This window comes from Electrona antarctica (genome assembly GCF_951216825.1).
Source record: "Electrona antarctica genome assembly, chromosome: 24".
In the NCBI taxonomy this organism is placed as follows: domain Eukaryota; kingdom Metazoa; phylum Chordata; class Actinopteri; order Myctophiformes; family Myctophidae; genus Electrona; species Electrona antarctica.
Genome location: NC_136803.1, coordinates 32,389,255 through 32,407,238, shown reverse-complemented (window position 1 = coordinate 32,407,238; position 17,984 = coordinate 32,389,255). Strand labels below are relative to the sequence as shown.

Genomic DNA, 17,984 nt, shown 5'->3' with positions numbered 1-17,984 from the left:
AGAGGAAGACCAAAGAGACAATTTATGGATGTAGTGAAAGAGGGCATGAAGTTAGTTGGTGTGAGAGAAGAGGAGGCAGAGGACGGGGTGAGATGGAGGCAGATGATTCGCTGTGGCGACCCCTGAAGGGAAAAGCCCAAAGGAAAAGAAGAATGCCCAGATCAATTAGATTGTGTGTAGAGAGTTTCACACACATTGCTAAAAAATCCTTGGCAGAAAATCAGGTTTAAGCCTTTTTCCAAACCGACTGCACAGTTAATCCAGAACTACAATTTTTGGTGGAAGAAGAAGAAGAAGAAGAAGAAGAAGACAATGAGGGACCATAAGCCGTTCTGCCCCTTAACACAATCAGCCGGGATTTCTTTCAAAATAGCAGCTCGGGGTGCCGCGCAGATATGGGCCAACCCCCCACAAAAAAAATATATATATCAGAATATTTTTCTCTCGTTTGATATCAATGAAAATGCGCTAGGACGTGTGTACACATCCTACGGTCTTAAACTCTAAATGGGTTAATACATGTAAACATAAAATGCCTCAATACAGCATGAAAGGTGTGTACATTACTTCACTTGCACTAGTCCTTATTTTAGAAATATTTGAAAAGCCACTTTTTCATTAACCACATGAACCAGCTAAAATTACTTTTACAAGCTCACAATACATTATGTCACAATGCCTTGTAACTTGCAAGCTTTTTCATTGGCTAGTTTCAGAAAAGAGATTTGTTGTAGAGGGAAAAGGGGAGGGGAACAGGTGTGACAGGTAGTGTTCTGTGGCCCTATATTACACCTGACACAAATATGGTCAATAATGAATCTGTTCTCAAGTGAAAGAATGGTACAACATGTTACCACAGTTAAATGGCTACAACAGCAGACAAACAATTGCACTTTTAACTTCAGATTTAACGAGTCCTGTCATTGGAGGACACTTAATTATTTCTTTCCCATGTCCGTATATATACGGACCCCGACGCTAGGGGGCGTCATATCCCAGGTCTGTATATATATACGGACCCCGACGCTAGGGGACGTCATATCCCAGGTCTGTATATATATACGGACCCCGGCGCTAGGGGACGTCATATCCCAGGTCTGTATATATATTAGGGCCGGGACTTTAACGCGTTAATTGAGATTAATTAACTACAGAAAAATTAACGTGTTAAAAAAATTAACGCATTTAATCGCACCTTTTTTTTCACGGCGGAACGTTTCTCACTGGGCGCATTTCTAGTACTGAATAGGCTCATTAGGCTGCTGCATGCCTTGCACAGCTTGCAGGGGGAGGAGCAGCCCCCCCCCCCCCTCACTCTACACTACAGCTCCGTCAGACAACAACACCACCCAAACGAGAAACGAATCGAATGAAGAAGCCGCTTATATCGCTTTTGCTCCGTGGATGGGGCATTTAGATTTAAAAGCTATCGGATGGACGCGTGGATAGCAGCATGGTTGTGTGCAATATCAGAGGGAAAGGATCCATATGACCAATGTTAGCTCCATGCTAGCTGCTTCAGCTTAGCATGTCTCGCACTGAGTAGAGGCTTGCAGAGGCTCGCAGAGATTTCACCACAGAACGAAGCTGTCAAGCTGTCCTCGATGCGAAACATACTGAAGCAGCAAGTGTGAAAGTCCGTGGTCAGACAATGGTCTGCCCCAACCCCATGTGAAATGCATTCCCCAGCTAGTTCATTCCACCGTTTTTTATTTTATTCCTTTGTCGAAGTGTTTCCCCCCTAATAATGCCCCACCATGCAAAGCACATTTGAGTATTCATAGCCACTTTATATAGGCACTTGCTGCACTTGTTTATCTGTTGAAAAAAAAGTTGTATTGCTTAAAGGGGAATACCACTCATTTTCAACATTTTTCTATGGAGTTGTGTGGAAAACTGGAAATAATAAAAAGTCACCTCATTTTTTGTTGCCTAGAACTGGAGGTCTGACAAAAAACAGTAACAATATGAAGTACAGCTTTGTGATGTCACTGAGATGTACTTGTTACTGTCACTGATTTTTTTTCAGACCTCCAGTTCTAGGCAACACAGAATGGGGTGACCTTTTTATTATTTATTATTATTAACAGCTCTAAGGTATATTAATGACAGTAAAATGTTGAAAATGAGTGGTATCCTGTAGTCACTATTCATTGATTCACTAGTATACCAAAATCCATTTGAAAAAATAGCTTTCTCACTGTTCTCGGGTCAAATAATGATATGCGATTAAAATGCGATTAATCGAGATTAATTAACTACAAAGCCTCTGATTAATTAGATTAAAAATTTTAATCGAGTCCCAGCTCTAATATATATATATACAGACCCCGTCGATAGGGGACATCATATCCCAGGTCTGTATATATATATACAGACCCCGGCGCTAGGGGACGTCATATCCCAGGTCTGTATATATATACGGACCCCGACGCTAGGGGACGTCATATCCCAGGTCTGTATATATATACGGACCCCGACGCTAGGGGACGTCATATCCCAGGTCTGTATATATATATACAGACCCCGGCGCTAGGGGACGTCATATCCCAGGTCTGTATATATATATACAGACCCCGGCGCTAGGGGACGTCATATCCCAGGTCTGTATATATATACGGACCCCGACGCTAGGGGACGTCATATCCCAGGTCCGTATATATATACGGACCCCGACGATAGGGGACGTCATATCCCAGGTCTGTATATATATACGGACCCCAACGCTAGGGGACGTCATATCCCAGGTCTGTATATATATACGGACCCCGACGCTAGGGGACGTCATATCCCAGGTCCGTATATATATACGGACCCCGACGCTAGGGGACGTCATATCCCAGGTCTGTATATATATACGGACCCCGTCGATAGGGGACATCATATCCCAGGTCTGTATATATATACGGACCCCAATGTCCCACGGCAGCTTTTAACATTGATCCGGTTGCTATGGCAACGCCCCACCGCTCCAGCTATGGGATTGAAAATATAATCAACCGTGTAAAGCAGTTGAAAGGATGATTTTCAAATGTCCATAAATCGGAATCCAGGAGAGCTGTACTTATTGAGTGAGAACAGTATCAAAAGTGTCACGGTAAATCTTACATATTTGTAACTCACAAGTTCAGATTTGCAACTCACGTGAGTGAACTCACAGGTTCACAGTTGTGTCATTGGAGGACACTTAATGCCCTGCAATCTAATGGACCAGCCATAGGGCGTTAGAGCTATGGACCAGCGTGCCCCCCGCCATAGGGCGTTAGGGCTATGGACCAGCGTGCCCCCCGCCATAGGGCGTTAGGGCTATGGACCAGCGTGCCCCCCGCCATAGGGCGTTAGGGCTATGGACCAGCGTGCCCCCCGCCATAGGGCGTTAGGGCTATGGACCAGCATGCCCCCCACCATAGGGCGTTAGGGCTATGGACCAGCGTGCCCCCCGCCATAGGGCGTTAGGGCTATGGACCAGCGTGCCCCCCGCCATAGGGAGTTAGGGCTATGGACCAGCATGCCCCCCGGGCATTAGAGCTATGGACCAGCGTGCCCCCCGCCATAGGGCGTTAGGGCTATGGACCAGCGTGCCCCCCGCCATAGGGAGTTAGGGCTATGGACCAGCGTGCCCCCCGCCATAGGGCATTAGAGCTATGGACCAGCGTGCCCCCCGGGCATTAGAGCTATGGACCAGCGTGCCCCCCGCCATAGGGCGTTAGGGCTATGGACCAGCATGCCCCCCGCCATAGGGCGTTAGGGCTATGGACCAGCGTGCCCCCCGCCATAGGGCATTAGAGCTATGGACCAGCGTGCCCCCCGGGCATTAGAGCTATGGACCAGCGTGCCCCCCGCCATAGGGCATTAGAGCTATGGACCAGCGTGCCCCCCGGGCATTAGAGCTATGGACCAGCGTGCCCCCCGGGCATTAGAGCTATGGACCAGCGTGCCCCCCGGGCATTAGAGCTATGGACCAGCGTGCCCCCCACCATAGGGCATTAGAGCTTTGGACCAGTGTGCCCCCAGGGCATTAGAGCCATAGGATTGGCTGAAGGCGGACCGATCTGATTGGCCGAGGAATCTGTCAATCAGAATGATTGACAGATTCCCTCAGCCAATGATGACGTTCGTTAACGCCCAATGTCAGAAGAGTCTCAATAGTAGAGCAGCAGAGTTTTAGCACAGTCTCAAAGATCTCACAGATTTGTAACTCACAAGTTCAGATTTGCAACTCACGTGAGTGAACTCACAGGTTCACATTTGTGTTTTGTATCCACAAATTCAGATTTGTGTTTTGTGTTTTGTATCCGTGTTTCGCATCTGTGTTTTGTATTTGTGTTTTGTATTTGTGTTTTGTATCTGTAATTTGCATCTGTGTTTTGTATCTGTGTTTCACAACTGTGTTTTGTATTTGTGTTTCAAACACAGATGCGAAACACGGATACAAAACACAGATGCAAATTACAGATACAAAACACAAATACAAAACACAAATACAAAACACAGATGCGAAACACGGATACAAAACACAGATGCGAAATACAGATACAAAACACAAATCTGAACTTGTGGATACAAAACACAAATGTGAACCTGTGAGTTCACTCACGTGAGTTGCAAATCTGAACTTGTGAGTTACAAATATGTAAGATTTACCGTGACACTTTTGATACTGTTCTCACCCCATATATGTACTTGGTGGATCTTCTGCCATCCAAATTTCGGATTACATTTTTGCCTTTTTACCGCGACGCTCCCGCCATGTAAAAGCTTCTAACGAAAGGTAAACAGTGAGTGCTTGTGCTAATGATATTCGAGTGTGTGTAGCGAGTGTGTGTGTGGGGGGTGGCGGGGTGGGCAAACTCCGACTTTTAAAGTGAACGCGTATGGTGGCACCTGGAACTGGGATTTATGCTAACAGCTAGCCGCAATAAATGAGTTAATGATGCTGTCTGTTTTATCTTTTATTTTTTTATTTTCTTTGTCATTTAGAAACTCAACAACTCAAGTCTTATCTTAAGGAGGAGTTGAAGTGTTTGGAAGAGTGGACAGACATCGGTCAAACTCCAAACAAGCCTCTTAATCAGGTCTTAAGAGAGGTCTACATCACAAAGGTAGACAGTGGAAAGGCCAGTAATGAACATGAGGTCAGTCAGATTGAAACAGCGTTTAGGGAAGCATTCAGACCAGAAGCACGAATCCCATTTGAAGACATTCTTGAAGCTTTACCGGGAGAAGATCCAATCAGAACAGTGATGATGAAGGGAGTGGCTGGCACTGGTAAAACAGTCTCAGCTCAGAAGTATGCTCTGGACTGGGCAGAAGATAAAACCAACCAGAATATCGACTTTGTGTTTCCATTCACTTTCCGATGCTTGAATTTGGTGAAGGACGAAAACTACAGTTTGATGGAACTTCTTCAACATTTTTTTGGTGAAATCAACACAGCAAGAATCTGCAACAAAGAGACCCAAACTGTGTTCATCTTTGATGGTCTAGATGAGTGTAGGTTTCCGTTACATTTCTTGAAGAATGCCATTTTGAAAAGTGTCACAAAGCGAACCTCATTGGATGTCCTACTGACAAACCTCATCAATGGGAACCTGCTTCCCTCTGCCCGCATCTGGATAACCACGCGACCTGCAGCCGCCAATCTGATCCCTGATAAGTATGTTCACAGGATGACAGAGCTGACAGGATTCACTGACCCCCAGAAGGAAGAGTACTTCCAAAAGAGATTTATTGATGATGAGCACAAGGCCAGAACAATCTCCTCACACATCAAACAATCACAAAGCCTCCACATCATGTGTTACCTTCCAGTCTTCTGTTGGATCGCTGCTACAGTTCTTGAACGTATCTTGAGAATGGGCAAGACTTTTGCACTGCCGAAGACCATGACTGTGATGTACATCCACTTTGTAGTGGTTCAATTCATACATCAGAATGTCAAGATGGACGGAGATGAGAGAAATTCAGACTTGAATCCAGAGAATATTCAGGTTATTCTGTCTCTGGGGAAACTGGCTTTTGAACAGCTGAAAAAAGGCAAGTTCATCTTCTATGAATCCGACCTGAAAGAGTGTGGCATTAATATGAGAGACGCCTCAGTGTACTCAGGTCTGTTCACACAGATGTTTAAAGTGGAGTATGGGTTGCACAAAGTCAAGGTGTTCAGCTTTGTTCATCTGAGTGTTCAGGAGTTTCTGGCAGCTCTTTATGTCTTTCTCTCATTCAAGAATGATGGTCTCAACCTAATGTCACAACCAAAAACCTCCACATTTTCTAAGCTATTTGGAACCAAATCTAAGAAGAACCTCTACCAGAGTGCAGTAGATGAGGCCTTAAAGAGTCCAAATGGACATCTGGACTTGTTCCTACGTTTCCTGCTGGGCCTCTCATTGGAAACCAATCAAACCCTCTTAAACATTCTGTTCAAACAGCCAGAAAATAGTTCACATACCAGCCATGAAACAGTCAAGTACATAAAGACCAAGATCAGGAAGAATATCTCTCAAGAGAGAAAAATCAATCTGCTCCACTGTCTGAATGAGCTGAATGATCATTCTCTAGAGGAAGAAATCCAACAGTACCTGACCACGGGAAGTCTTTCTGCAAACAAACTATCTCCTGCTCAGTGGTCAGCTTTGGCCTTCATGTTGCTGTCATCAGGAAAGGAGCTGGACGTGTTTGACCTGAAGAAATACGGTGCTTCAGAAGAGGCTCTTCTAAGACTGCTGCCAGTGGTCAAAGCCTCCAAAAGAGTTCTGTAGGTGAACTAACAACAATATATATATATATATATATATATATATATATATATATATATATATATATATATATATATATATATATAATCTTTCTTAAATTATTTTATACGAAATTAAATAAAAATAAAATCTAATTTTAGCACTATTTGTTTTCTTTAGGCTGAGTGGCTGCAACCTCTCCGAGAGATGCTGTGAGGATTTATCGTCGGTTCTCACCTCCAGCTCTAGTCTTCTAGAATTGGACTTGAGTAATAACGATTTGCAGGATTTAGGAATAAAGAAGCTTTGTGTTGGACTGGCGAGTCCAAACTGTACACTGGAGACACTCAGGTTAGTATTCCTTAACCTTTTATGTAAATTACATGTATCCATAATTCCCTAATAGGCATATTTTGATTACTTCCTGTCAAATGCAAACGTACTTCCTTGTACTTGATATATATCATTCTTGAATTCATTCACCTGTGTGATTCTCATAGCTGCATGTTCCTCCAACCACACCTAATTTGAATTACAGGGCTACTCCTTTTAGTTAGAGAAAAGTAGTGAAATGTGTGGCAAATCTGCACAAAAATGCTTACCACTAGCTTTCTTCACAAATGTGTTCATAAAGGTGTCTACTATAAGGTTGACTATAACCTATACATTTATTCCAACGCAACTCCCTTGGGAAACTTTGTGACAGCTGCAGAAAGTTGGGGTACCATTAACAACCAATATAAGGCAAAATTCCCAAAATTTCATTATGCTTTAAATAGCATGTGACAATGCTTGACAGCATGTTCAAACTAGGGGGTTTTCATGATGTTGAATCATTCCAACCATTAGTTTTGCACGAAAACACTCCTAAATTCGGCCATAGCCACTTGCCCAAATGTGCCGCTGACCTCATCACATTTGTGATGTTTTCTGTGCAAAACTAATGCTTGCAATGGATTCAGAATCATGAAAACCTGTCACATGCTACTTAAAGTATAATGAAATTAGGAAATGGTTGCCTTATATTGGTTGTTAATGGTACCCCAACTGTCAGCAGCCGTCACAAAGTTTCCAAAGGGAGTTGGATTGGAACAAATGTATATGTGATTGTAGACACCTTTATGAACACAAATGTGAAGAAAGCTAGTGGTAAGCATTTTTTTGCAGCTTTGCCACACATTTAGCTAATTTTCCCTTATTATTTGTATATGATAACATGTTAGGTTAGAAATAAGCAATGCAGTGACACAAACATGTTTCAAAAAGTCCCAAGGTCGAATTAACCCGGAAGCCAACTTTTTGGATGTGTAGAACAAAGAACATGAATTAATCTTAAAATCTATATGTTGTTGATGATGTGGGGGATATCATAGCCTACTATAGCAGCCTATAGGGCATAGCAGTGGGTGTTCTGGTTCCACATTCATTTTTCCCATAGAGATTTACAAAAACAATATTTATATCAATTATTTTAAGCCTATAATCAAGCCACCCAGAATCCTGGCGAGTCATGCCCATAAAACCATTGATTCTGTAAAAAAAAAGAAAGAAGCTAAACAATGGGTATTAATTAAATGTAGTACAACATATAATTAAATATTCAATGTTTTTTTTTGTCTCATGCTTATTGCATGAGAGTTGACAGCTCTGTCTCAACATTTAAAAACATAACCATACTGTATCTTCACCTGCTGTGAATTAATGTATCCCCTAGACAGATTCAGGGGTTATGCAGGGGTTTTCCTCCTGTCCCGTCCCGCCACAGGAGCCAGCCCGCACCAACCTGCCCCGCAAAAATATATTAATCAATGACCCGCCCGCCCCGCGGCCTGCAAAAACAAAAAGTAGCCTAACGACTGGCTTTTCAACACCCAGCAAGTTCAGTCCATTCAATTTCAATTGCTTTCGAGAGAGAGAGAGAGAGAGAGGGGAGGGGGCAAGGACGTGCAGAGGGAATTTGTAGTGCAGGATCTGGAATTTGAAAAGGCACCTTTATTTTTCATTTTCATTTCTACCCAGATTTAGAGGAATATCTAATTTGAAACACTAGGAAATGACCCAACCAGTCTGCCCTGCAGCCCAAATTACTGGTTATCAAAGTAAAATGAGCATTTGCATGCTTTACTGTTATTAATATTAGCCTAAGTATGGCATAGTCACATTTGCTTGATTGCCTAGGGTAGAGAGAGAGAGAGAGAGAGAGAGAGAGGTCATGGTCCCTCGTTCCTGCGTGAGTCGTAACAAATTATTTGAATGAACATATAAAACTTATACACATACGTGACATGACATACTGTCTCGACATGCCCCGCCCACCACGCGATAATTGTGCTGAAAACCTGCGGGACAATCACTAATATATATATATATATATATATATATATAAGCGGTCGTCAGTCTTGAGACGTGCACTTGCATTAGATCAGGTGGTGCTGAGGGAGCAGTGCTTTGTGTGGCTGTGCAGTCCAATTTGTGAGTGACAGTCTCTCTGGCAGCGATTGCACTTGAATGCGTCGCCTGCTGACGCTGATTGAGGTGCTTTCCTCATTATGTTAAAATGACTGAAGATGAAATATCCCTTTAATCCTGGGCCCCTGTGTGTGTGCCGTGCATGTGTGCGCGTGTAGGTTGTCAGGCTGCATGGTCTCAAAGGAAGGTTGTTCTTATCTGGTCTCAGCTCTGAGATCCAACTCCCACCTAAAAGTGTTGGACTTGAGCTACAATCACCCAGGAGACCAAGAGACGCTGCCCTCTGCTGGACAACTGAAGACTCTCAGGTATGGACAGACTTGATGCCAGTCAGTGTAAATGTGCCTAGTTGTTGTTTAAGCCATTTAGACCTGACACTAGATTCTAGTTTTCATAGTATTCAGAAAACCCTGTTTCTATGTCACTGGTTCTCAAACTATTTCATGTCAAGGACCCCAAAAATTGTATGTTTTTGGCCGTCGACCCCCATCTGAAAATATGTTGTTCCAGGGGACCCCCCCGGAAGCAAAGATTTGAACTTTCGTTCTGAAACAATATATATTCCAAATTTGCACCACATTTTCACAATTTTCAAAAATAGCAGATCTACAAGCTCGTAGCGCGGCACTCGTTGTCTGCTATTTTTCAACAGCTAATGTATAACATAATGCTTAAAACACCAAAAGGGTGCTGTATAGTAGCATTTAATGTTTAATGACATAATGCATTATCTATCATTATTGTTTCTATTATCTTATCTTTGTCTCTCCTTCACCCACAGTGACCACAGTGGAGAGTGCATGCTGAGACCAGGTTTGAGGAAGTGTAAGTGTTTATTCTGTTCTATTCATTAAATCAAAGAAGCACAACATCCTGCTATGTATGAACAGCTCATATACAGCATGTCACTTTCACTTAACATAACTGTAATGTGTTTATATTAACCAAAACATGCATTATATTTCCTGGGGTTTATTACTAAACCCACTGTAGTTTTGGGTCAACTCTGCCTACCTATGGTGTCCACATAGGATTCTAGAAATATACACTAAGTACCTACTGTGCGTCTCAAAGCTTTCAGCACTTCCTCTCTGAATGTAAACTCTCTGGCCTGTAAGAGCACACCAAACAGAAGTGATTTAGTTAAAGACAGCCTCTTTCTAATTAAACAACTGTTGATGTGGGCTTAAATAGTTAAAGGAACATTAACTATTAGTGAGACATTTATTTAAGAGTCTCAACCACTTAAGAGGACCATATAAAATTAGCTCAAACTAGTGCTGGTTGTCTGGGCTAGACCCTGACGCAGTGGTGTCCGATTAGAACGTATCGGGGTTGCTGAAACTTTTAACACAACAATATCTTGGTTGTAAGGCCAGATATCGCTGAGGATATCTTGGTTGTAAGGCCATATATCGCTAAGGATATCTGGGATGTAAGGCCAGATATCAGTGAGGATATCTTGGTTGTAAGGCCAGATATCGCCGAGGATATCTGGGTTGTAAGGCCAGATATCGCTAAGGATATCTGGGATGTAAGGCCAGATATCAGTGAGGATATCTTGGTTGTAAGGCCAGATATCAGTGAGGATATCTGGGTTGTAAGGCCAGATATCGCTGAGGATATCTGGGATGTAAGGCCAGATGTCCTGTCTCGTACGGAAGGTGACGGAGTCTCTCGTAGCAAATGCTGCTAGATCCCCTACACTTCTAAACTTCCCCTAAACTTCTGTATACTTATACTGATTCTACTTATATAAGGTTCTTACTGGGTGCGTGTCATGATGACGATGCCAAACGTGTATCCCAATATATGATGGTTTCTACATTAGCCTGATGTCAGTGCTGGATGTCGCCGTCGTCCTCATATATGGAGCTCTAGGTGAAAGCCTCCGCTACAGCCACCCCTAAGACCTACGACAAATAGCCACAAAGCCAATTTACAAGCTCGCAACGTGTTGCATCATGACGCGTTGAGAGCTTGTATATCGGCTACTTTCACCGTCTTTGGACTTTTTTAAATACAGTTCATCAGTACAACCACTGGTTTGTTTACCTTAGGAGGTACAATACTCTTAAAGAGATCTAAACATAATATAAGCAATCAAATACTGAGTGAATTACTAATTTCAATTATGGTACATCTATTGATTTAAAACAAACAGCCTCATTCTTAGTTCCACATGAACCCGTTTAGACCTGAGGATGATTCTACAAATGTCTTCTAAATCCTGACAGTTTTCTGAAAAACCCATGTTTCTGTCAGTCGTTCTCAAACATCTTCATGTCAAGGACCCCCAGAAATATATGTATTTGGCCCCCAACCCCCAGCTGGAAATATGTTGTTCCAGGGATCCCCCAGTAGCAAAGATATGAGTTAAAAATGTTCTGAAAGAATATATATTCAAAGATTTGCACCACATTTTCACGATATATAATTTCAAAAAGTATAACATAATGCATAAAACACCAAAAGGGGTTCCTGTCCTGAATGGGTTAAAACACAGACTATCTGAGGCTTTTATTTTGACAATGTCCATCAATAGCTTCCTGTCGGGGCACTGATAGCCGAGTGGTAAAGACACGTACCACATGGGCTCTGATTCCTGACCGGTCTAGGGTTCAATTCCTAATCCTGGTGACGGCTTCACTGCATGTCACTCCCCAACTCACCCCCTGTTTCCTGTCTCTGTCAGTTGTACTATCGAATAAAGGCAGAGAAGTCCCCAGAAATATAGAGACAAACTATTACAAATTCACTATTATTAAATGTTTTTATAGATGTATCTCTGTGTGTGCGTGCGTGCGTGCGTGCGTGCGTGCGTCCTCATGTTATTATAGGTCACACATTTAATAGGTGTGTGCATGTGCGCGCGCGTGCATGCGTGAGTGCGTGTCTGTTGGTTGAAATATTTAGTTTTGAAGTCCACCGTCTGGGAATAGTTTTTAAACTGAGTGTTTATAGCTATCTAGCTATTGTATCTCGTGTTTGTTTAAACACAACACTTGCACTTGCAGTTTGGGCAACTCCAAAGCAAACTCCACTTGCCCCAACATTTTATTTACCTGCCATAGTGTCAACCCTTACCCCTGTGTTGGATCTGTGGTGACACTAGCATATTTGCCGATACCGATATGACCCGATATGACCAAATTAGGGCCGATCCGATACTTTTCCGATATAGTATCGGGACATCTCTACTAATAATACCCGCTGTCAACTTGTCATAGCACCCGTTTTAACTATCTGGCTGTGTCCCTTTTGTGCCCATACTGTATATGGAGATTTCTGTATCTGTCTGTCTGCCTCTGTCTGTCTGCCTGTGCCCGAAGAGTGCAAACTGACTGTGAAAAGTGGACTGGTTAAGTCAACCTGACAATCAATTGTCAGGTGTGGGGTTGCCATGGCAATCAATTGGTTGAGGCAGAGGCTGGAAATTGCACAGGTGAGGGGAGAGCCTGACCAGAGCCTTTTGTGGTGTTTCTGGACAACGGTGTGTCTCACAGACTGCATTACAAGAGCACACACACGCACGCACGCACGCACGCACGCACGCACGCACGCACGCGCACACACACGCACACGCACACAGACAAAGAAGTGGCACATTTATAGTTAGATTGTGCATTACATTCACACACATTCATACACCTTTACATAGATTGTGCATTACATTCACACAGACATTCACACACCTTTACATAGAGTGTGCATTACATTCACCCATTCACACACAGCGACTGTGGCTCAAGAGGTAGAGCAGGTCGTCCAATGATCCATGGGTCGGCGGTTCGAATCCCGGCTCCTCCTGTCTACATGTCGAAGTGTCCTTGGGCAAGACACTGAACCCCAAATTGCTCCCGATGTGCTGGTTTGTACCTTGCATGGCTTCCGCCGCAATCGGTGTATGTGTGTGAATGGGTGAATGTAAAGCGCCTTGGATAAAGGCGCTATATAAATGCACCATTTACCATTTTACATTCACACACCTTTACATAGATTGTGCATTACATTCACCCATTCACATACCTTTACATAGATTGTGCATTACATTCACCCATTCACACACACATTCACACACCTTTACATAGATTGTGCATTACATTCACCCATTCACACACCTTTACATAGATTGTGCATTACATTCACCCATTCACACACCTTTACATGGATTGTGCATTACATTCACCCATTCACACACCTTTACATGGATTGTGCATTACATTCACCCATTCACACACCTTTACATAGATTGTGCATTACATTCACCCATTCACACACACATCCACACACCTTTACATAGATTGTGCATTACATTCACCCATTCACACACACATTCACACACCTTTACATGGATTGTGCATTACATTCACCCATTCACACACATTCACACACCAATAGTTGAGGATTAGGAAACCATGCAAGGCACCAACCTGCACATCTGGAGCAATTAGGGTTCAGAGTCTTGCTCAAGGACACTTTGACACTAACTCTGGGGGAGCCCGGGTTCGAACTAGGAACATTGCGGTTGCCATCCGGCCACTCTACCCCTGAGCCACTGCTGCCCCTGTGTGTGTGTGTGTGTGTGTGTGTGTGTGTGTGTGTGTGTGTGTGTGTGTGTGTGTGTGTGTGTGTGTGTGTGTGTGTGTTGAATTTGAAGTCGGTGGGTCAAACGGTTCTCGAGTTACGTGCATTACAACCGCACACACGCACACACGCACACACGCACACATGCACACACGCGCACAAACACACACACACACACACACACACACACACACACACACATACATACACACGGCACATTTATAGTTAGACTGTGCATTACATTCACACACATCCACACACCTTTACATAGATTGTGCATTACATTCACCCATTCACACACACATCCACACACCTTTACATGGATTGTGCATTACATTCACCCATTCACACACACATTCACACACCTTTACATAGATTGTGCATTACATCTACACACCTTTACATGGATTGTGCATTACATTCACCCATTCACACACACATCCACACACCTTTACATGGATTGTGCATTACATTACATTCACCCATTCACACAGACATTCACACACCTTTACATATATTGTGCATTACATTCACCCATTCACACACCTTTACATATATTGTACATTCACCCATTCACACACACATTCACACACCTTTACATAGATTGTGCATTACATTCACCCATTCACACACACATCCACACACCTTTACATGGATTGTGCATTACATTCACCCATTCACACACACACACACACACACACACACACACACACACACACACACACACATACACCAATGGTTGAGGATTAGGAAACCATGCAAGGCACCAACCTGCACATCTGGAGCAATTAGGGTTCAGAGTCTTGCTCAAGGACACTTTGACACTAACTCTGGGGGAGCCCGGGTTCGAACTATAGGAACATTGTGGTTGCCATCTGGCCACTCTACCCCTGAGCCACTGCTGCCCCTGTGTGTGTGTGTGTGTGTGTGTGTGTGTGTGTGTGTGTGGGGGGGTAGAGTGGCCAGATGGCAACCGCAATGTTCCTATATAAAAAAAAAGTTTCCCCATATCATATTTTTTGCTATGTGTGCGTGTGTACAGAATTCAAACTGTAGCATTGATTATTGTCACGGACAGAAGTCATTATTTCCCTTTGCATATGCACCGGACTCGACCGGAGCGCACTCGCCTATTAGTTTGCATTGCATTCAGAACGCGCCCTTCATTAAAAACCAACTGCATCTGTGGCTCTCAGCGCGCGGTGTCCCACTATTGACTGGCTGAATTTGAAGTTTGAACTGCGCTGTGTCAGAGAAGTAACAGATAGAAGCGCGGAAACTTTATCCCCAAACGATATCCCCCTCACCTCCTTGCTGGAAATAAAACGTCTGGCTTTCCGAGGCTACATCCGTGCTGACGCAATGACTGTCCTGTTTCTGGTTTAGCTTTACGCGTGGGGCACATCATATGAACCTCTCCGTCTCCGGTCAGTGCGGGTTGTTGTTTATTTACATGGCTCAGAAAATAGGTAACAAACTAACATGAGAACGTTATCGAGTTGGAGGAGGAGAAGGTTCACGTGGAAGGTAATGTAGATTGTATTCTGATGATGTGCCAAACTGCTGCTGGCTGCTGTGATGATAATATATAGACCTATGTCTTCTATATTGTGTTCTGAAGGTCGGGCTGACTGCCACTAGTGTTAATGTTATATTTTGTATTGCGTTCTCGGGCCGCTGCGCTGTGCTGCGCGCTGCTGCTGGCACTGTGTGCCAATGATGCCCCCTCTCCTGTTGTGTTCTCTTTTCTGGTCTGTGTTGAGTGATCCAACTATTGCAACTTCAATGGGGGAGAGAGAGAGAGAGAGTCGCGTTAGAGAGAGAGAGAGAGAGAGAGAGAGAGAGAGAGAGAGAGAGAGAGAGAGTCGCGTTAGAGAGAGAGAGAGAGAGAGAGAGAGAGAGAGAGAGGAGAGAGAGAGAGAGAGAGAGAGAGAGAAGGGGGGTCACGTTAGCAACAGGCTAAGCTCACAGCATATCGGTACGTTCGTTCTATAAAGGGTAGATCCGCCACCGTTTGGGGGGCTGCTGAGCCCCTAAACGGTAGCGATCTACCCTTTAATAGAACAAACGTACGGGTACATTCGTTGCATGAAGCATAGATCTGCGAGCTCTCAGGCTGGGGCAGCCCTCACTTCCCCCTCCGAGTCAGCGGCCGCATGGTCTAAAGTGCCTGCCCAATTTGAGGCTTTTTTATTCCTTTTCTCTTCCCCGTGGCCGGCGGCCCAACAAACTGTTCGCGACCGGGCCGTGAGCCTCTACGCGGCCCACGGGGGACGCGCGACGCACACACTGTTTAGTATTTACTATTATAGTTTTATGTTTTGATAATCAGCGCTTTGCCATATAGATGATACATACACTGTGCCATATTGGAGAGGCCACTGTGTGTGTGCGGCTGTGCGCAGCGCTTTGTTTGACATGCTCCGTATTTGAGCGCGTGCACCTCCACCAGCCCCTGTTAACCCCCGTCCCCCCCGTCCCCCGTCATACGAAACGATAAATCGACTCAACTTCGACTTTACTGTCTGACAAGTCGACTTGGAAAAATCTCAAGTCGTTAATGCCCTATTACACACACGCGCGCGCGTGCCTGCCTGCCAGCCAGCCAGCCAGCCAGCCAGCCAGCCAGCCAGCCAGCCTGCCTGCCTGCCTGCCTGCGTGCGTGCGTGCGTGCGTGCGTGCGTGCGTGCGTGCGTGCTGCATGGTGATGTGTTGTGAACTTGTAGATCTTATTTATTATATGCAATATATTTATTATTAATATATTTCCATTCTGGACACGTCATTATAGGTGAACATTTTACTGAAAATAGCAGATCTACAAGCTCACACTGCATAGATCTGATATTTTTAAAATAGTGGTTTCTGAACAATTTGAACCCCAATGTGTTGCGATCTGAGCTTGTAGATCGAGTGCCTTCATTATTATTGATGTGTGTGTGTGTGTGTGTGTGTGTGTGTGTGTGTGTGTGTGTGTGTGTGTGTGTGTGTGTGTGTGTGTGTGTGTGTGTGTGTGTGTGTGTGTGTGTGTGTGCGTGCATGATTGTATGTGCGTACATAGTGAGTGTACATCCATCACCATGTGCTGTGAACTTGTAGATCTTATTGTTGTTGTTGTTGTTGTTGTTGTTGTTGTTGTTGTTGTTATTATTAACCAGATGTATTCAAGGTAATTATACAGCAGCTGAACATCATACAGAAAATGGCAGATCTACAAGCTCACAACGCACCGCAATGCATTGTGAGCTTGTAGATCTGCCATTTTCAATACTATTTGAAGCAGTGCGCATAGTGGTTAATAAGTTCAATGTTGTATATTATTATGAAGTTGTATGTGATTGTAAAGTGGTGTTGTGTTGTGTGTTGTTCTCTCATCAGATGTGTGTGAACTCACACTGGATCCAAACACAGCATACAGATACCTCTCTCTGTCTGAGAACTACAGGAAGGTGACACTGGTGGGAGAGGATCAGCACTATCCAGATCACCCAGACAGATTTACCTCCTGTCCACAGGTTCTGTGTAGAGAGACTCTGACTGGACGTTGTTACTCTGAGGTAGAGTGGAGTGGACGGGTTGATATATCAGGGACAACCAGAGAAATCAAGAGGAGAGGAATCGGTGCTGACTGTACGTTAGGATACAACAACGTGTCCTGGAGTCTGGAATGTTATGATAATGACAACAGTTACTCTGTCCTTCACAATGGGGTGCAGACTAAACTCTCTGTCCGTCCCTCTGACTCTGTCCTCGGTCTCCGTCGCTCCAACAGAGTAGCAGTGTACGTGGACTGCTCTGCTGGCACTCTGTCCTTCTACAAAGTGTCCTCTAACACACTGACACACCTTCACACCTTCCAGACCACTTCCACTGAACCACTCTGTGTTGGGTTCGGGTGCTATGGGTCAGTGTCTCTGTGTCAGATCTAGGAGGAACAGTAACACCATGTGACCTGGATGCACTCATGCACACACACACACACACACACACAGCACACACAGCCCTGAATGACCATAACAGGTCTGTAACTCTGAGAGTGATCTGACCTCATCAAACCCTGTACACTCAAGACACGCTCCATATGTGGCCAGTACAGAATTCACTCCATATGTTGATCTGACCCCCACCATGCCAAAGCGCCAGCTCTCGCCCAGCAGTCTGCTGTCACCCAGGAGGATGCATTATTATTAA

The 17,984-nt window shown here is 44.2% G+C and overlaps 1 protein-coding gene across 1 annotated transcript; it reads left to right on the top strand.

Moving 5' to 3' along the window:
• Positions 1-5,179: 5,179 nt before the first annotated feature.
• Positions 5,180-17,722, top strand: LOC306917635 (protein NLRC3-like; the record flags this gene model as incomplete). Its single annotated transcript, XM_079495932.1, has 5 exons — positions 5,180-6,757; positions 6,918-7,088; positions 9,365-9,514; positions 9,988-10,031; positions 17,172-17,722. Exons 1-5 carry the CDS (start codon positions 5,247-5,249, stop codon positions 17,720-17,722), a joined length of 2,427 nt encoding a protein of 808 aa, XP_079352058.1. The 5' UTR covers positions 5,180-5,246.
• Between the last annotated feature and the right edge of the window lie 262 nt (positions 17,723-17,984).